General features: G+C 44.5%; 1 protein-coding gene across 1 annotated transcript; it reads left to right on the top strand.

The window, feature by feature from the left end:
* Nucleotides 1–1,974: 1,974 nt before the first annotated feature.
* YBX1 (Y-box binding protein 1) lies at nucleotides 1,975–13,990 on the top strand. Its single transcript, XM_056543143.1, has 8 exons — nucleotides 1,975–2,283; nucleotides 8,260–8,323; nucleotides 9,477–9,510; nucleotides 11,114–11,203; nucleotides 11,575–11,883; nucleotides 11,978–12,063; nucleotides 13,304–13,569; nucleotides 13,802–13,990. The coding sequence occupies exons 1-7, from the start codon at nucleotides 2,181–2,183 to the stop codon at nucleotides 13,536–13,538; spliced, it is 921 nt and encodes a 306-aa protein (XP_056399118.1). The 5' UTR covers nucleotides 1,975–2,180; the 3' UTR covers nucleotides 13,539–13,569; nucleotides 13,802–13,990.
* Nucleotides 13,991–21,715: the final 7,725 nt, after the last annotated feature.

Here is a 21,715-nt window from a genome sequence, read left to right as displayed (position 1 = left end):
TTGTAACATGGACGTCAATGGGAAACGCACATGTATACGGTTCCATACGGGAAAACGTATACGGTTTTTACTTTGCACATGCGCATTTGCATCCTAAAGTCCCCACCCAACACCCCTCCCATTAAAAATGGACAACATTTTCAAAAACGTATGTTTTTTTTTTCCATAAAAACGGACGGAACTGTATGCACTTTTAAAAACAGTATGCTGTTTAAAAACGCATACGGTTTACTTTTTTCCATACTGTTCCATCTGTTTTCTTGCCATACGGTTTTCTTTAGAAAAACGGATTCAAAACAGTATGGCAAAAACGTGATGTGAACCCAACCTTAGAAATATAGGGCAAAATAGCGCAGCGTACGGTCTAGGGTATAATCAGACCGCGTTCCTGCCCCCATTCTTCATATCCGTTGGAATCCCACCGAAAATGTGATGCTGACATATACTGTTAACAGGAGCAGCGGACCCCCATTCACTTCTATGGCTGAACGGAGTCACCCCCTGGTGACTCCAGTCAGATGTATGAGGCATTGTAAGCGACTTACTTATAGGTAACCCCCCCCCCCCCCCAAAAAAAAACTATTTTCCCATACACTCAATTTTGTATATTTTATAAAAGTGCAATCTTTATTATTATTATAATTGAGTTCCGCACATTAAACTTGTTTAAAATCGACATCCGCCATATTGTCCTGATTAATGGTAATTGACTTGACCAGCTGCAGGGACACCTGTATTCTTAGGGTATACAACGGAACATAAACATCAGTGTGAATGGGTTTTCCGCGAGACTCATTTACACAACGTAATTTTGCGCGAGAACATAAACATCAGTGTGAATGGGTTTTCCGCGAGACTCATTTACACTACGTAATTCCGCGCGACAACATAAACATCAGTGTGAATGGGTTTCCGCAAGACCCGTCCACACTGCGGAATTTCAGCGGCGGACAATTCCAAAGGAAGTCCGCAAACACTGCATAGCCGTCAATGGTGACGGCGCAGTGCCGCGGCGGTATTTCGTTGGCGGCTGCCAGAATGGAATCTCCACTCGCGGAGATTCCATTCACAATCCGTAGTGTGAACATACCCTTATAGTTACAGGACAATGGCGTCTGAATTAAAAACTTAAACAGCCCCCCTCGACATGTTTCACTACCGAAGTAGCTTTGTCAAGAGGCAAACGGGCACCGTGGTGCCCGTTTGCCTCTTGACTAAGCTACTTCGGTAGTGAAACATGTCGAGGGGGGGGGGGGGGGGCGTTTAAGTTTTTAACTCAGACGCCATTGTTGCCGACATATTGTTTTCAACAGGATGCCAAAGGATACGATTAACGGGAGTGATTGTACCCTTATTTTGGCCAGACGCTATAATGGACCCCCCAATAAAGTCATAGAGGTACATTGGGCGCCAAATGATCCGGCAGCAGTTTTTTTATTTTTATTGTTCTGATCCAAGACAACACAGGTTTGAAGTCAGCGCCATAGTCTGTAAAGCGCCATAGTGTGTAACCTACCAAAGTCGCCGCGTAGCCATTATTTTATTATTATTTTTTTAAATGTGGTTGTCGGTTTTTAGCGCTTTTCTGTAAGAACCAGTAAAATGTAATATATACACATTAAATGACATAGGTGTGAAGAGGGACAATGATAACAGCCATATTGTGAGTATATGGGGTATATTTCTAGGCAGGTTTTCTTCCGTATGTATTGTATAGTAATAGACGGTGCTGCGGCCGTGTATTCCCCTCAGCACGTTATATCCCCGGCTCCCCTCCCCCTCTATAGCGCGGTGTGTTAGTATTCAGAGCAGCTATGGTGCCGTCTGAGGCCACGGTCGAGTATAATCCCACCAATCCCTTGACTGACACTTTTCCCGCCCAATAGCGGCCATCCGCGAAAACCTACAGCCAATCACAGCGCCGCTCTGGACTGACGAGCCCCTGGACCAATAGGAGCGCGGCGGGGGCGGGCAGTCTGCGATGATTAACCCGTCTGTAACGTCATTCTAGGCAGTTCGATCGGTAGCGGGAGCGGAGAGCGGACAGCAGGGAGCTCGAAGGCAGCAGCCCCCCACCGCCGGCCTAAGTTACCATCAACACCCGGGGTCAAAGTAAACAGCGAGCCGCCGCCGGCCCGAGTCACCACCTCTGAAGGGAAACACAACCATTTTGTACCACCATGAGCAGCAGCGACGTCGAAACCCAACAGCAGCAGCCAGCCGCCCTGGAAAGCAAGTCAAGCCCGGAACCGGCGGCCACTGTGGGGGAGAAGAAGGTCATCGGTGAGTAGTGGTAACGGGAAACCGGGGCTATGGCCGTTAGTGTCGGCAGATAACCGTCTCGTGTGGATCGGCTGCCACGCGTTGTGAGTGGCGGTTTCCAGCCTTCCTCCCCGGCTCCCCCCTCCTCCTCCTTTCTCAACCGCCCGCCTCACGGCCGTGACGTCACCACTTCCTGGGGCCTTCAAAATGTCCGCTGTCTGCGGCCTAGCCGTCCCCGCTCGCGCGCCTTTGTGTTCTGCGCCGCCCGTACGAGTTGTTGTTGTTTTATTCCTCCGTGTAGTGTAGACTCCTGGAGCATCCGCCGGGGCTGTCTGTGTGGGTGAGGCCGGAGCCTGCAGGGACAGTCGGGTGCTGGTATGGCCCGGCTCCAGCCACGTGGTGACGGAGTGCTGCAGGGAACGATGTGCTGCTCCCTGACCTACAGGCCTGCAATCCCTTTACCCGCCTCCGGGGGCGCATTAGGCTGGGTTCACATCACGGTTTATTGCCATACTGTTTCCAATCAGTTTTTCTAAAGAGAACAGTATGGCAAAAAAACTAAACGGATGGAACAGTATGGGGGGAAAAAGTAAACTATGCATTTTTAAACTGTATAATGGTTTTAAGTGCATACAATTCCATCCGTTTTTATAAAAAAAAAACGTTTTTGAGAATTTTGTTCAACTTTAATGGGAGGGATGTTGGGTGGGGACTTAAGGATGCACATGTGAAAGTAAACACTGTATATGGCTTCCTGTTTGTGCGTTTCCCATTGATGTCACATGTTCGACTGGGTTCACGCACATTTCGCATACGGCAGGTGGAGCTGAAAACTTGCGCTCCCGTATGCAATTCATTTCAATGAGCCGACCCGAGGGAAACGCTCACTCCGGTCGGCTCGTTTTTGCCCCGTGTGCGGTGGGAAAACCGCATACGGGGCTAAAATGAGCCGACCGGAGTCGGTGTTTCACGTCGGTCGGCTCATTGAAATGAATTGCATACGGGAGCGTAAGTTTTCAGCTGCCCCTGCCTTATGCAGTCCAGTATGGGACAAAACATGATGTGAACCCAGCCGTAAAAAAAAAATAAAAATGTTGCAGTACGGTTTTTAAACCGGAGTCAAAACCGTGGTAGACCACGGTTTTGTGTCTGGTTTAAAAACCGTACTGCAACTGCGTACGTTTTTTTTTAAACATGGACGTCAATGGGAAACCGTATACAGTGTTTACCGTATTTTTCGCAATATAAGACGCTCCGGCATATAAGACGCACCCAATTTTAAAGGAGTAAAATCTAGAGAAAAAAGATTATGAACCAAATACTGTAGTAAAATATTTTAGATCAGTATAGTTCCATCACAATGGTAAGCAGCTCCCCCCCCACAGACATACAGCTTCCAGCCATATACAGTGTACGGCTGTATGTCTGTGTGCTGCCCCCACAGTGTCCTGGTCACTGCTCCTCTGGCCGGTGTCACAATCTACTGCTATGGCCTATGGACCATAGCAGTAGGTGCCGGGACCGGAGGAGTGGTGATCGGAACAATGAAGATTACGCACCGCCGGTCACTTACCAGGCCCCGGCCAGCGTCTTCCTCCGGTCCTCCGGCGCCTCTGTGGTTGTACACACGGGGCGTCACTGAGGTCCTGTGCGTACAACCATAGAGAGGCGGAGGACGCGCATCGGCCGGGGAATGGTTAGTGACCCGCGGACATCCTTATGTCACGAAAAGATTTTTCGGGACACAGGGATGTCCGGCATAGGAAAACCTATGATTATCTGCCCGGGTTGGCTCCTGTGTGCGGCTGCAGGCGGGGGCTGGCCAGAGCAGGTAAAAACTAATTCATGTATACTAAAAACTACAACTACCAGCATGCCTGGACAGCCTTTGTCGGTCCGGGCATGCTGGGAGTTGTAGTTTCACAACAGCTGGAGGCACCCTGGTTTTTAGTATACAGTTATTAGTAATTCACCTGCCTGGCGCCCGGAACTGTATGTTCCAGGCGTAGGGCAATAAACATAGCCGGTGTGCTGTGAAAAATTCACGGCGGTCATGAGGATGCTGCGGGCGGGGAGCGGGTAGTCAGCGCTGTACCGCACCACCGCAGCCCCTGTACTTACCGCTGACTTCCCGCTCTCGGGCGTATATTCGCCGTATAAGACGCACCAACGCCCCCCCCCCCCCCCCATTTTGGGTGAGAAACAGTGCGTCTTATACGGCGAAAAATACGGTAATTGGCACATGCGCATTTGCATCCTAAAGTCCACACCCAACTCCCCTCCCATTAAAAATGGATAACGTTTTTAAAAACTTTTTTTCCAATAAAAACAGACGGAACTGTATGCACTTTTAAAAACCGTATAGTTAAAAAACGCATACGGTTTACTTTGCCCCATACTGTTCCATCCGTTTTGCCATACGGTTTTCTTCAGAAAAACTGAAAACAGTGGCAAAAACGTGTTGTGAACCCAGCCTTATACATCAAGCTTGTGTTCAGTTATTAATTATTGTGTGTGTGTGTAAATGACATTTTGATTAGATAATCGCATATATTCTCTAAACTTTATTTAGGTGGATATTTAAACTAGATTTTTTTTCTTTTTTCTCAATACTGCATTCTAAAAAGTGTTCCTGACTCCTGAAGTTATTACGATCTACTAGTGATGAGCGGCATTGGCCATATTCGATTTTGCGAATATATAGACGCATTTCGCATATTCGAGGAAGAAAACGGTGAGGGGGTGGGCAGCTTTACTATTGGTTGCTAGGGATGTTGAAAACCTCTGACACATATTTACGTCATTCTAATTGGCCCAAAAGTTAAAGGGAATATGCGGAAAAGTGAATTTCAAATATATAGCGAATATATTTGTGAATTTGCGGTATTCGCGATAAAAATTTGAAGTGCTAATATTCGCGCCCAACACTATCTACATGTTTAGTAGGCCATCCCTGAATTTGTCTAAGGCAGTGTTTCCTAACCTGGGTGCCTCCAGCTATTGCCAAACTACAACTCCCAGCATGCCTGGACAGCCAAAGGCTGTCCAGGCATGCGGGGAATTGTAGTTTTGCAATAGCTGGAGGCACCCTGGTTGGGAAACACTGCCTCAGACAAATTCAGGGATGGCCTACTAAACAACTCCCAGCATGCATGTACAGCGAAAGGCATGCTGGGAGTTTTAGTTTTGCAACAGCTGGAGACACCCTGCTTGGGGGGGGAAACACTGGTCTAAGGTGCTTTTGGCAAGGTTTGGATGCATCAAAAGAACTAGTGCTTGGAGAGCTCCAGTAATTTAAGGGTATCTGATATCCTGTGGATGTGTTTCCCCCTAACCCAATTTGCCTCCATCTGTTACAAAACTACAACTCAGCAGAATTGTTTTGCAACAGTTGGAGACACTAAGATAGGAGTTAACATGGCTAAAGGGTAGGAGTCCTCACTGATCCTGAGGACATGGTGTGCACCATTTATTCCTTGAATCTGACCAGTGCTTCATTCATTCTCTATGAAGCCTCTGAACATTGCCGAGCTCTGAGCTTGGCAGTGCTAGGAAGCCCCATAGTGTGCATGTATAGCTCGTTCATTCATTTGGAGGATAATTTAACTTCCGTGGATCAGTCAGAGCCTGATCGGTCAACATGTTAACCACTATACTGTAGGCAGGGATTTTTTTTTCTTCGGAGCTGTAATACCACATACAACCTGATGAAAGTTGTGGTGTGTCTGAAGAATGTAGATATTTGTGGTGGTCTGGGCAAGGCTAGGGATACATGCCACTTTTGGCCATGATACAGGTCCTTTGGCCACGCTGGATGGGCATTAGAGATGGGCGAACTTACAGTAAATTCGATTCGTCACAAACTTCTCGGCTCGGCAGTTGATGACTCTTCCTGCGTGAATTAGTTCAGCCTTCAGGTGCTCCGGTGGGCTGGAAAAGGTGGATACAGTCCTAGGGAAGAGTCTCCTAGGACTGTATCCACCTTTTCCAGCCCACCGGAAAACTGAACTAATTTATGCAGGATAAGTCATCAACTGCCGAGCTGAGAAGTTCGTGACGAATCGAATTTACTGTAAGTTCGCTCATCTCTAATAGGTATCTTCAATCGTGTTGAGCACGAATATTCATAATGCAAATTTTTTTTCGGCAGTCTGCGATTTCGCAAATATTTAGAATATAGTGCTATAATGACGAATATTCAGTTTTTTGTTTTGTTCACATTTCCAATTTTGAGGCAAATTTTTCATATAAATTTTCGTATGGGGGGGGGGGGGGGGGGGTGAACAAACCTAGCGAATATAGGACGAATATTGGTCCATATATTTGCAAAATATTGCGAATTCAAATATGGCCAATGCCGCTCATCACTAATCTTCTGCTGGTTGCAGCCATTCGTGGGTCACAAAGAAAGTTGCTTTAATCTATGTAAGAAATCCAGGGCCATTAGGTCACACCGCAACCCCATTCACAATCTTTGGCCATGTGACCCGTGTCTTGCAGTCAGAAATAAGTGTAGCATAAGTTGGAGGATTGTTCACACCAAACTTCAAGGGTCTGTTCACATGTTGAGGGTGTTTGCATATTTTTCTAATTTTAGAAGTTTTTGCGTATTTTTCTCTTGCCCCTAAGTCAATGGTGAAAATCCCTTTTATATCAGACATTCTGCCTGTAAGATTTAGGCTTCTTTCACGCTGCCGTTGCTCCCCGTCGAATGGCTCAGTCACGTTTTTTATTCTTATCTTATTATAAACATTAACGGCAAACAACGGGCCCCAACGGCTCCCGTTTTACTATTATGGGGGCTACCGGGACCCGTAATGAATAGTGAGAGAAAAAGATGGCACATGCTGTAATCTTTCTCCCACTATACTGCAGCGGCCGTCACCCTGCCGGGCACAAAGCATGGCCAGGCAGCCTGAATCAGTCCAGAAATGCTGGTGGTTGTAGTACTGACAGCTGGAGTCACAGGTTGTGGGTTACTGCCCCAAATACTGTGTTCAGTAATAAAGATCAGCGAATTGTAGTCTTTTGAGTGGGTTTCGTTTTGAATGTTTGCTGCAGTAATAGGTGACCTCAGTGCTGTACCTGAATTTTCTGGGGGTCTTTGAAAGCAGAATAAACCCTTAAAGACCAAAATTACTTACTGCAGTTTTCTTTTTTTATTGGTTTTGGGCAAGTTTACCGTACATGTGCTCGGCTCTGCTCAGTAGTATGTTCGTGTTTCCCAACCAGGGTACAAGATGTATTGGAAGGGTCGGCACTCGAGCCCGTTGTGGTGCACATGGAAAGCTGCAAACTAGGAAGGAAAAGAAATCCCGGCACTCACTGGAATCTTCTGCCAAGCGTGATGTTTGTTTACACAGTGCAATTCACAAAAGGACGCGTTTCAGCCAAAGCCTTACTCAGACTGACTGGCTTTGGCCAAAACGCATGCTTTTGTGAACTGCCCCGTGTAAATAAACAAATTATGCTTGGCAGAAGATTCCAGGGAGTGCTGGGATTTCTTTTCCAACCTGGGTGCCTCCAGCTGTTGCAAAACTACAACCCCCAGCATGCCCGGACAGCCGTTGGCTGTCCGGGCATGCTGGGAGTTGTAGTTTGGCAACAGCTGGAGGCACCCAGGTTGGAAAACACTGATCTATGTAGTGTGTGTGATCTCAGCAGTCATGTGCCTTACTACTTGCATCACCGCTCAGTGATAAGAGCCATGATGTCAGCACTAAATGAAACGTTTCATAGTTTGTAAACAAATGCAGGGGGACTACCAGAGAACTTCATAGAGGGAGCGCATACATAGTTCACCATGGTTTGTTGGGGAATCCCAAGTTTGGAAGGGGAGGGTGGGGAATGTGTACCACCTGAACAGAAGGGTCAAGGGATACACTTTCTGTATATTCTAGGAGCTTTCCCAGCTTGTGGTGACTGCGCTGTGACAGCAGATGTCCATGTGTTATGGGATTACTGTTGCCTTATTTACAATGTATCTTTTCATTACAGCAACCAAGGTTTTGGGCACTGTCAAATGGTTTAATGTGCGTAACGGATATGGCTTCATCAACAGGTGAGTTGCATTTTTATTTAGGGTATTTATTTATTTTTCTACCAATTTTTACATCATTAATACTATTATGTTGGTGTAAAGTGCTGTTGTCATTCTATATAAGGTTGCTCTCTTAAAGCGTACCTCTCATCAAAAAAACTTTTTTGATATATTATAGATTAATGTATGCAGAATAACTTTACAATTGCATGTTATTAAAAAATATGCTTCTTTCTATTTAATTTTCCACTTTGAAGAAATGACCACTAGGGGTCTCCCTACCAGTCCTGGCAGCAAGCATTTCAGACTCATACTGGAGTCCTAAACACTACGAGCTGCCAGTCTGCTTTGTTCACAAAGGAGAACACTCAGAGCTGCCAGCCTGCTTTGTTCACAGCCTGTTTGGCTGTGAACAAAGCAGGCTGGCAGCTCTGAGTGTTTAGGACTCCAGCATGAGTCAGAAATGCTTGCTGACAGGACTGATCGGAAAAATACAATAGAAAGAAGCATATTTTTCATTAACATGCTATTGGAAAGTTATTCAACATTCATTAATCTAAAATATATCAAAAGTTTATTTGATGAGAGGTACCCTTTAAACTATGGGCCACATCATTGATGTACATTGTAATACCTCTCTGCAGGCATTCTGACATATACCCTGGCAAGACTGTATATACCAGTGGTCTCCAAACTGCAGACCTCCATATGTTGGGAGACTACAACTCCAGCATACTTAGACTAAACCATAGTCCTGCAAATAAAACAATTGTGAAACAGGCCAACTAGTCATTAGTGAGCTGTTTAATCCGTGATGCCATAATTTTTTTTTTTAGTTTGCCCGAAACTTGATGTGAAAGATGCTTTGCCGCTTTTGCTTCTGCATCCTGACTGTAAAGCATGGAAGTGATCACATCGGGCTGTGAGGGACAGCTACAAGTGCTGATCCTTCTCACTACATAAGCTTATAGGGTCATGAAGTACCTCCATTGACTTAAAGACCTGTGTTCTTCTAATGTCTTTAATATTTAGTAAATGGTAGTTTAAAAAGTTTTATTTGGCTTTTTTCTCTACATATGTTGCCCACTTAGTTACTGTATAAAGACTTAAGTTGGGCATCTGCTTGCTGTATGTTGATAGCATCTTGTTTAATAAATATTTTTTTTTCTTATAGGAATGACACCAAGGAAGACGTGTTTGTACACCAGGTGAGTTCATTATGATTCATTGATGGGTTTTGTACTTGCACAAGAAAGCACCTGTCAGTTACCATTGACTAGCTAGATCTAAGGTTGGCATGTCGTACACTAAAACAAATGCAGTGATCCCTCAACATACGATGATTCGTTCCAAATGAACCATCGTTGCTTGAATCCATCCTATGTTGAGGAATCCGTGCAATAATAGACAAAGTTATACTCGCGTGTCTCCGCCGCTCCAGACCATCACCACTGCCCTGGATCATCTCTCTCCAACGCCGTCATCACGTTGCCACCCCTATTGGATGACTGGGCGGCTTGATGACGACAAAGTCTGTCCATGCAGTGGAGCATGAAGAGAATGGTCCAGAGCAATGGGGACAGATGAGTGACTCACGGGCACAATAAATGGCTATCCGGCAGCAGCTGAAGTAGTCGGCACTGCCGGATAGCGGTTTATGCAATGGCCCCGACATACAAAAGCATCGTATGTCGGTCACTGTATTTGACGTATTTTTATGAACAACTTTTTTTTCATAAATGTTGCACTCTTTGGGTTTAAAGTGAATGAAATCTCTACATGCTATGATCAGGCATGTTTGTGCGGTTTTCTAGTCTTAGCATTAAGTAATTTCTCCCTGTAACTTACACCACAATGACTAATGGTAAGTGCAAGACCAAGTGATGGGTTCGCCCACATGATACCCTTTTTTTTGGCGGCTACTTTACTTCAAATCTAGTGCCAGTAAATTGATTCACACTTTGCTGCCTACGTAAATGTGATAACACAGAACTCTATTAAAGTAAGATCATCTGACCTTTGCTGTCACCTACTTAATTTTGGTGGTAGCTGTGAGGGAGCACTATTTGGCTCTGTACAGTAAAACATGGTGGCTAGGTTTGTAGATAGTGGCAATAAACACAATGGGGGAGACTTATCAAAGCCTGTCCAGAGGAAAAATTGCTGAGTTTCCCATAGCAACCAGATTGCTTTTATTTATGAAATGGCCTCTGATAAATGAAAGTGATCTTGACAGGTCTTGGTCTCCCCCAATGGGTTTTATAATGGGAGACTTGATCACTGTAAAGCATAGCAATGTCATCTTGGTCTGAGGGCAGGTAAAGCAGAGGTATTAACATGGTGTGGAATAGAGAACAAGTGTTAGCGGTTAATGAGGTGTATATAAATTGTATCACTGTACACCATGGGTGTTATGGTAACATGGACGGTTTCAGTGCTTCTGTTTAGGCTATTCCTAATGTCAGTGGGAGTTACACTAACTGCGCAAAATGGCTGGCTCTGCTATTTTGGGCTTCCCAACAACTTGTATGGCTGGGGGGGGGGGGACTTGATATTGAGAGATATACATCCTTCTTCTGTGGCTTATCCTGCTGATGTGTCATAAATGTCCATATGGGAACATTCCTTAGAGGCACACTATAGGGTCAGGCCATTGTTAGATCTGCAGCATAAAATATGCTGCAGATCCATTACTTGTGACCCTACCCTTAAAGTACAAGCTATAGTGAATGTGTTGCATGTAAACAAAACTTGAAGAAAAAAATTTCCAGCTGACATAAATTTTTTTGCCCTTTTTTTTAATTTTCATAGACTGCCATTAAGAAGAACAACCCAAGGAAGTATCTTCGCAGTGTGGGAGATGGAGAGACTGTGGAGTTTGATGTAGTGGAGGGAGAGAAGGTAAGATGTGTGCAAATGTATTTTTCCACAGAACACACAATCTGGGCCTCCGCTGATCTCTGAAGCATTCATGCTGCTCCTTGGTTGGTCAAGCATAGTCTACTTCAGTGCTCTAGAGTGTGTGGAGCTAACAGAGGTAGCATGGTACAACACAAGGCCATCAGTCAGTCCCATAGACTCAGAATGGATTTGAGGCATGGCTATCCACTGTTCTGTTCAGAAGCCCAGATCTTGATGGGACAATAATTAGATAGTTTGCACCTAGTTGATGCATCTGTGCTAAGACTTTCTGTGAAGTTTTACTGCATTAAACTTTTTTGGTGTTAGCTTTATTTAGAAAAGAATCTCATAGTGCTGGTTTGCATTCACAGGGTGCAGAGGCAGCAAATGTAACTGGTCCAGGTGGTGTTCCAGTGCAAGGCAGCAAGTATGCAGCAGATCGCAACCATTACAGGCGCTATCCACGTCGCAGAGGTCCTCCACGTAACTACCAGCAAAACTACCAAAACAGTGAAAGTGGTGGAGAGAAGCCTGAAGAAAATGAGATTGTGGCAGATGGAGAGGGCGCAAACCAACAACGCCCTTACCGGAGGCGTCGTTATCCTCCATACTACTTAAGGAGACCGTATGGGCGCAGACCACAGTATTCTAATGCCCCAGTACATGGTGAAGTAGTTGAGGTAAGCTCATCTTTACTCCTAAACATAAAAATGTAAATGTGGTGGTTTGTAAATTCACAGTAGAATTTACAAGCTTGTGTATTAACGTTTATAGGGAGAAGGCCAAGGTACAGGCGATCAAGGCAGACCAGTGAGGCAAAACAACATGTACAACAGAGGCTTCAGACCACGATTCCGCAGGTGTGTAATTTGCTCCCCCCCTGACGGGGTGATCATGCAATACTGTGGGAATTCTTTCCAAATATTGTGGCTAGTGTGTTATCTTCAGGGGACTTTAGTCTTCATTTAAGGCTGGGTTCACACTAAGTTTTTCAACTATGGTTCCCGCATACATTTTCTATCAAAAACCATATGGGGGAAAAAGTAAACTGTATGAGTTTTAAAACAGTATACTGTTTTTAAAAGTGCATACAGTTCTATTATTTTAAAAACTCATGTTTTTGAAAATTCTGTCCATTTTTTAATGGGAGGGGTCTTGGGTGGGGCTTTAGGATGCAAATGCACATGTGCAAAGAAACGCTTACGGTTTTGCAGTATGGAACCGTATACATGTGCGTTTCCCATTGGCGTCCATGTTATTAAAAAAAGTATGCGGTTGCAATACGGTTTTAAAACTGGAGTCAAAACCGTGGTCAAACACTGTTTGGAGTACTGTTTTAAAAACATAGTTCAAGCAAACCGTACGCAACCGTATGCCTCAGGGTGCATACGGTTTGCAATGCTTTGCCTATGTATTCGGTCTTCAAAAACGTTCCATACGTTATCACCAATGAACCGTAGTTAAAAAACGTAGTGTGAACCCAGCCTAAGACTGTTTTATATTCTGTAAGAGAAACATGGAGTGAATTGTCACTCCAAATATATTCAGTACTGGAGATGTGCAAATCTACAGTATTTCTACCTGAAACAAACAAATCTTTCAACAGTTCTATTCATTTTTAGAGATGAGCGAACTTACAGTAAATTCGATTTGTCACGAACTTCTCGGCTCGGCAGTTGATGACTTTTCCTGCATAAATTAGTTCAGCTTACAGGTGCTCCGGTGGGCTGGAAAAGGTGGATACAGTCCTCTTTCCTAGGAATGTATCCACCTTTTCCAGCCCACCGGAGCACCTGAAGGATGAACTAATTTACGCAGGAAAAGTAACTGCTGAGCCGAGAAGTTCGTGACCAATCGAATTTACTGTAAGTTCGCTCATCTCTATTCATTTTGCTAGCTTCGTATAGCTTGGTGCCACAGCAAAGTCAGGTATGACACTAAGGATACCTTTTTAGATCTTAATGTCAAAACACATGGATTGTCTTTTAAAGTCAGAAAAGGAAATCTAAATCTATGAGCAGTTGCTGACTTGTGCTAGAACTAGTGTACATTGTGGTTGAAGCAATTACTATAATGGCTTTCTGGTTCAACTTTTTGCAGGGGACCACCTCGTCAGAGACAACCAAGAGAAGATGGAAATGAAGAAGACAAGGAAAATCAGGGGGACGGAACCCAGAGTCAGCAGCCACCTCAACGTCGTTATCGCCGTAACTTTAACTACAGACGCAGACGCCCAGAAAACCCTAAACCACAAGATGGTAAAGAGACCAAGGCAGCCGAAACATCAGCAGAAAACACGTCCGCTCCCGAGGCTGAGCAGGGCGGGGCTGAGTAAATACCGGCTTACCACCTCTACCACCATCCGGGTTAGTGTTAAAGCCGGAGCACAATTTTTATCATAATTGCACAGAAGAATTTTATTTACATTTTTTATTTTTATATATTCTGACATGTTGAGTGAGGTTTTTTATTTCCTTCAAGTGCTAAAATATTAAAATCCATTTTTTTATTTTTTTTTAAAGCTGTTTACATAGGACTTTTTTGTCAAGAAAGATAAAAAAGCTTAAAATGAATATTAAGTTATGTTTTTCCTTACAGTTTTGTCATCAAAAAAGTCCAAGATTGAAATTCCAGCAATAAGAAATTGAACAAAGAATTGGAACTGAAGACCTTAAGTGCTTGCTTTTTGCTGTTGACCAGATAATATCGTTCTGCATGATTTCTTGCAGCGATTTTATTTTTTATCTAAGATCTCCTTTTGGGAATGACAAGTTTTTTAAATAAAAAGAAATGTTTTCGCAGTCTTGTCTGCAAAGGTTTTTAAATTGTTTCTTATCTGGTCAAAGATTTTTAAGAACCTCATTTTTAATTTGTAATAAATGTACACCTGATTTTTTTCAGTCAACAAATTGCAAGCATCTATTAATAAAGGTCTCAAAATATCATGTGACTCTTCTGTGGTCTGATGTGATACATGGTAAAGCCTGGGTTCCTGTGTGGATTTGGCTGGGGGGGGGTTGGGGTGCTCATTTGCGCTAATACATTTTATTTTTTATTATTTTTTTAACTTCTAGATTTCTAATTTCTTAACTAAGTGGTTTAGTTTGTTAAAGCAGATTGCCAGTAACTCCTAGCACCTAACTACAGGGTAGGCGACAAATAAGACAAGACTTACACCTCTAAATTCAACTCTAGTATATCTGTAAGCATCATTATGTCTTGTATACGATGGATGTAGTGCAGTCCCATAGACAGTGAATAGGGCTCAGACCCCCCCCCCCCCCCCCCCCCAGCTTTTATATTAATCCTGTGCTGATGGCTCCTATAAATAGTGGTGCACAACCTGGGTCAAACTTCCTTCTAAAAAGTCCCAGGACAGAGTTATGGGCTATATAGGGATTAAAGTTTCCAAAAATCACACTGGCATTCTCCTGAATTACTCCCATTTTAGGACAGTGCTCAGCAAAAAAGCCCCATAGGGTTTTCCTGAGGTGGCTACTCTTTAGCTATAATGGCAACATCTAATTGACGTACTCATAGACCCTGAGGGTAAACTTCTTCCCACATCAAGCTTAGAGGATCAGTAGGTTTAAATTATTTTTCCATAGCTTTAGGGACTTTTGAGGTTTGGGAGAACCATCTTAGAAATGTATGGCTTATGATGTAATTTGTTAGCTGTGCCATCACCCGTCTTCAAACAGGTGTCACATTCATTATCTGTTTGGATTTGGTGGTCAGTAGTTGGTTTTCTAGGGGAGAAACTAGAGTTGTGGGCCTACCTACACCTATCGGACACCGAAATGGTCACGGTCATGAGCCGCAGTAGGATATATTTGTACATCCTGGGCAATCTCATAGCCAGACAAGAATGAGATGACAAATACAGATAAAGTCCTTGCATAGAATTTAGAAATGGCTGCTACTAGTCACTATACATAGGGTGCTGATGCTTTAGGGTCCTGTACAAGTGATGGCCGATATCAGCAGCTGACACAAACAGACAGCTGCCATTACTACGTAAGTGGAGTAATCAAAAGTGACCACTGAAATTAAGAGATCTGTCATCAGAACTAACCTGTTATAACTAACCTGCTTGCCTATCCTGGTCTGTTCGGCCTTCATCTTTCGAATTTGGGCAGTAGACTTGGTGCACAAGCAGTACTGCAGGAGCACGCTGAGGTTTCCTCAAGTCTGCTCACAGCTGGGCCAAGTGAGGAAGCAACGTCTGCGTGCTTCCAGAGCTCGGTTTGTACCCCAAGCCTGCTGCCGGAATAAGATAACAGCAATGGATCTGGGATAGGTATATACCATCAATCTACCAGCCTCTACCCAATGGGTTAGTATGGGTCAGATTCTCATTAGAAGACGGAATGATTGTTGGGGTGCCAGCTGACACATTGACCAAACATGCAGGGATCCCATTGGGTTACAGGCCAGCCATACTCCCCATGCAAAGCTCTATGCTGGCCCCATGAAAATCTGCTCAGTCTTTATCAGGCAGACTCTCAGAGCTTGTAATTGTATAGCTGCAGCCACTATCAAAGGATTGCTTGTAGTAATCCCCTATGGGGTCTTAAAGTGAAAAAAAAAACACATTTTAATCACCCTCTTATGCGAATACATATTCATTTTGCATAAAAATCCGGTATTGCTGCATGCAGAATTGTCAAAACTATTAAAATTATTGGGGTGTACAATGAGGGAGGGCACCGTCTGGACTATCAATTCCCCAGAACCCCCTCCTCCCAGGCCAATCTCCCATTGCTGCACTTGTTTTGCAGCCAGGCGCAGTGGCCTGGGAGCGTTTTCATCACTGCTGGCTGGAGACTCTACTTGCTGCCACGCTCCTGGTCGGTGAGTTGGAGGGATCTTTTTCCCCTCCAGCAATTCCCCCACCACCCCACTCTTGCTGCATGCGCTCAGTGAGCTGGCCTCATGTAACTACCTTGCAGACTGGACCCTCTTTAGACAGCAGCAGTCCCCGGCCTAGTCTCTGCAGCAGCTGCTCAGGAGGTGCGGTTTCCAGTGTGCCTTTTTCCAGGCGGCCTGCGCCCTGACTGTGTGGCCATCAACCAGTCCATGCAGCTGGGGGCAGGCAGTGGGAGCTCTGAATTTAGCCTCATTTTATTGTAGGCACCTGCAGGTGGCACCCGGGGCATGTTTTCTTTAGCTTGCCTGCAATATGCAGGTGGTTGAGAAAAAAAAAATTAAAGCCTCTCACGGGTGCTCTGCGCCCTCCAGTGACTTGCTGCATTGCTTTCAGCACTGTTCTCTCTTGGAGCGTATTAGGCTCTCCTCTAGTGGCCAAAAATAGTCATTACAGCTACATATTTTTTCTCTGGCTCTTCCTTGTGCTCCTGTCTAGAGATGAGCGAAGTTAGTGATTCGATTCTGCACAAACCTTGTGGCTTGGCAGTTGCTGACTTTTCCTGCATAAATTTGTTCAGCTTTCCGGTGCTCCGGTGGGCTGGAAAAGGTGGATACAGTCCTAGGAGAGTCTCCTAGGACTGTATCCACCTTTTCCAGCCCACCTTTTCAGAACGGGGGCCTATTTTGCTTTCGTCGCCCTATTCGTGTGACTGATAGGTCTGTTCGGGTTTAGTTCACCTCACATATTGGAATGTTTTGGCTTTTGCTTGTGTATGCAGCACAAGCCTTGTGCATTGTACCCTTATACTCACATAGGCTGTGGACCTAGAGTCGGCACAAAGTGCTTCTAGCCCCTGTTCCTGAGTAAACTCTCTTGTATTTTCCCAGCTTACCCTTGCACCCCCATTGGTAATTTTCGCTGGGGTGTTCAGTCATGCCAGAGGTTTGGACTTGGGGACTGTAACCAGAGTTGCTCGCCAAGGGTGGTTAACACTGTTGCCTTGCAACGCTGGGGTCCTTGGTTCAGATCCCACCAAGGATAACATCTACAAGGATGTTTTCTGAGTGTTTGCACAGGGAGTGGCATTCAGCCTGTTCCCTTCTCCACCAGCCACCCTTTACAGCGTCTGCTGTGTCTGCGACTGCCTGGCTGGGAAATGGACTCTGCAGACTCCTCGTGGGTGGTCGTGGTTCTCTCTAGCCATGGAGGATGTACCGTCTAGCACAGCTGCTTTTCTGGTACTACACTGTGAGTTGGCCGCTGTCCAATGGACCCTCTACACCAGCCATAGAAGTTGGGTCATCTGCTGTAGCTGCTATTCCGGTACTCTACTGTGAGTGAGAGTTGACCGATGTAACATGGGTCCTCTACACCATCCATAGGTGGCGACTTCTGCTGCTCCCGTGGTTGCAGCTTCGGTACCCTTGCTATATGTCAGAGTTGAATGTTATTAAAGGTGCCAGTGGTATGCGTTTTTCCTGCGGTAGCCTGCACAGGGTCGTGGCGGGGAACCTGCTCCAGTACAGCCATTTATTTTCCCTCCTTATGGGTTGAGTTGTTTTCAGTCTCTGCCACTGCTGAGGTACCTTCATGTCAAGGTTTAGTTGGTTCTGACACTGGCTCGTCCAGGGTTTCTATTCCCCACCCCCGGGGTAGGCGCTTTAGTGGGCTAGGTAGACCTGCTCTGGCTATTTTATCTAATTTTTCCTTCTATGGAAAGGGTGTAGTAGTTGTCCAGCTACGCACTACAATTGCCTACTTTGGGATGCCTATCATTGCTCAGACGTCCTGGAGTTTCCAAAGTTTCCGCTATTTCACAGGCCGTCTTTGCATTTCTCCTCTTCTAGGCGGTGCTGTTGGTCTTCTATACTTCCTCCTGTGGCTGGTTCAGCCATCTTGTTGAACCCATCCGCTACCAGCTTGGGGGTAGCTTATTGGGTGTCTGCTATTGAGGTTTAGCCCTCGCGCTTCCCCTGTCTTCTAAGGGGTTGTGTGGTTTTCTGCCGCTCCTGCCCTCAGAGTTCTGTATTTGGCTTAGTTGGAGCTGTTGCAGTCCTAGCTTTCACATTGACCCTTTTTTGGGGCACTTTTTGATCCTGCAGGGGAAGTTCCTGTTTTATCCCATCTTCCTCTGGGTGGGGTTCTGTTGGTTCTTGCCAGGTCCATACCCTGGCTTCTCCTGCCCCTTGCACTGCCCTCCTCTCTCCCTGTCAGGGTACAGCTTGCTTGGAAGCCATCCTGGTGGTCCTTGTGCTTCCTTCTGGATGGGAAGGCTCTGCTCTTACACTCCAGTGATCTTCCTGCTTAGTGTCTCTAGGCCTTCAACTTGAGGCCCTTCTGTTCAGGGTGCCTTTGGCTCCCCGGGGTTCCTCGACAGTCTTGGCTGTGGCAAGTCACTCCTCCTTTTTTGGAGTGTCCATTGTCCTGTGCTTGCCCGCCAGTCTAGGTGGGTGCCCTTCCGTGCCCTGCTTGGGGCTGAACCAGCCACAGGCACCGCCTAGAAGAGGAGAAATGCAAAGACGGCCTGTGAAATAGTGGAAACCTAGGAAAGTCCACCCAAACTCCAAGACGTATGAGCAACGATGGGCATCCCAAGGTAGGCAATAGTAATGAGTACCTGGACCACTAATACACCCTTTCCATAGAAGGAAAAATTTGATTGATAAAATAGCCGGAGCTGAAGGCCTACCTAGCCCACTAAAGCGCCTCCCCTGGGGGTTTAAAATTATTTTTTGCTGTACACTTAGGTTAAATGTAAGGCGTCGTTGCAAAGTAGAATTGGTCCTGCAAGAAAAAAAAATTGGATGTCTCTTTAACCCCTTAAGGACACCTAGTGAACATGTACGCCCTAGTCCTGCTCCCGTTATATTAAGCGCACTTCATATCCAGTGGGTCCCACAAGCCATGAGCAGCAAGGACCCATGGCTTACTCTGGACATGGCCGGTCAGGCTGATGCCCGACATTAACTCTTTAGATGTCACTGCATCTTAGACGGGGAAAAACAGTCTTCGGTAGCTGATCAGAATACCCGTGGCCAAATTGTGGGGTACCGTTCAGTCCAGAAAGCCATGGCAGCCTTGAGCAATAGCGTGCCAATAACACTGATCAATCCTGTACCATAGCACAATGCTAAAAAGTATGCAATTGCATGTAATCCCCTATGGGAACTAAAGTGTAAAATATACTTTTTTTTTTTTTTTTTTTTAAATATGTAATAGAAGCCATAAACATATCACTGCATGCATACATTTCTGAACTATTAAAATCACTCGAGCTCTATGACACGCCCCCGGCTCACACATCAGGATGATTGACAAGCCAGGAGTCTGCACAGAGCCCTGCTTGTCCTGCCCTCACTTCCTGTATTTGGTCTTCTCACAGAGACACAGACAATGCCTTCAGGAAAAGCATTTTTTCACCCGAAATCATTTAACCAACATGTATTACAAATATACATATAATGGTATCTACATTATATAATGTTTTTGCAAGCGACAGGTACTCTTTAAATTGCATGATCAATCGTGTGCACATCAAAAAGAAACTGAAGTTCAAAATCAAAGTCCCATCAAAACAATAATTGCACAGATAAAAACTACAGATCACTGCGCAGAAAACTATCCCTAATACAGCCCTGAATACAGAAACATTAGTGATAGTGGTCAGAAGAGAACAATGTTAAAATAGCTAAAATCCTGCACAATAATAGACATATAAAGAGGCAGATGGATGACATTGCTGTCAGGTGTCACATCTTATATCCAGAGTGTGTAATGGAGATCAGTAATGCTGATATAATAGCCTGAACTACAATCTACTTTACAAGTGTTGACAGATATTTATGGACAAATTAAAGTCCAGAGCATGTACTGTATTATCCTGAGCCCAAATCCCTGCTTATGTCCTCAAAGAAGATAATACCATTATGCCCATGTGCTGCCCAGAGACACAACATAGAAACAATATAGCCTTATACCTATCCCTATCTTATATGAAGGATAGCCTTATGCCTATCTCTATCTTATATGAAGGATAGCCTTATACATATCTCTATCTTATATGAAGGATAGCCTTATACCTATCTCTATCTTATATGAAGGATAGCCTTATACCTATTCCTATCTTATATGAAGGATAGCCTTATACATATCTCTATCTTATATGAAGGATAGCCTTATACATATCTCTATCTTATATGAAGGATAGCCTTATACCTATCCCTATCTTATATGAAGGATAGCCTTATACATATCTCTATCTTATATGAAGGATAGCCTTATACCTATCCCTATCTTATATGAAGGATAGCCTTATACCTATCCCTATCTTATATGATGGATAGCCTTATACATATCTCTATCTTATATGAAGGATAGCCTTATACATATCTCTATCTTATATGAAGGATAGCCTTATACATATCTCTATCTTATATGAAGGATAACCTTATGCCTACCTCTATCTTTTATGAAGGATAGCCTTATACCTATCCCTAGCTTATATGAAGGATAGCCTTATACCTATCCCTATCTTATATGAAGGATAGCCTTATGCCTATCCCATGCTTATATGAAGGATAGCCTTATACCTAGCTCTATCTTACTGTATATGAAGGATAGCCTTATGCTTATCCCATGCCTGCTTTAACTCCTTTACTGTATTTGCAGTGACCACTTCTGCAGGAAGGCTATTCCATGCATCCACTACTCTCTCAGTAAAGTAATACTTCCTGATATTACTGCACAAACCTTTCCCCTCTTATATAAAACTATGTCCTCTTGTGGTGGTTTTTCTTATTTTAAATATGCTCTCCTCCTTTACCGTGTTGATTCCCTTTATGTATTTAAAAGTTTCTATTATATCCCCTCTGTCTTGTCTTTCTTCCAATCTATACATGTTTAGGTCCTTAAAAACCTTTCCTGGTAACTGCTGTACAGAAGCATGAGTACTTCCCTCTCCTGCTTATACTTCTCCCTTTACACTCATGAGCACTTCTCCCTCTATAGCTTATACCTTTCCCTATACACTCATGAACACTTCCCCTCTACTGCTAATACCTCTTCCTATACATCCATGAGTACTCCCCCCTCTACTTATAATACCTCTTCCTATACACTCATGAGCACTTCCCTCTCTACTGCTAATACCTCTCACTACACACCCATGAGCACTCCCCCTCTACTGCTAATACCTCTTCCTATACACCCATGAGTACTCCCCCCTCTACTGCTAATACCTCTTCCTATACACCCATGAGTACTCCCCCCTCTACTGCTAATACCTCTTCCTATACACTCATGAGCACTTCCCTCTCTACTGCTAATACCTCTCACTACACACCCATGAGCACTCCCCCTCTACTGCTAATACCTCTTCCTATACACCCATGAGCACTCCCACTCTACTACTAATACCTCTTCCTATACACTCATGAGCACTTCCCTCTCTACTGCTAATGCCTCTCACTACACACCCATGAGAACTTTGTATTACTGCTAATATATCTCCCTATACACCCATGAGCACTCCCCTCTCTACTTAGAGTTGAAGTTTTAAAACATCTGGAGGCAGACAGAATTCTGTGAAAATTCCGGATCCCAGACTCCGCAGAAAGAATTATCATGTTTATTCTTTTGACAGA

Source organism: Hyla sarda, chromosome 10 (genome assembly GCF_029499605.1).
Source record: "Hyla sarda isolate aHylSar1 chromosome 10, aHylSar1.hap1, whole genome shotgun sequence".
In the NCBI taxonomy this organism is placed as follows: Eukaryota; Metazoa; Chordata; class Amphibia; order Anura; family Hylidae; genus Hyla; species Hyla sarda.
Note: the sequence above shows the minus strand (reverse complement) of the source record. Positions and strands in the feature narration are given on the sequence as shown.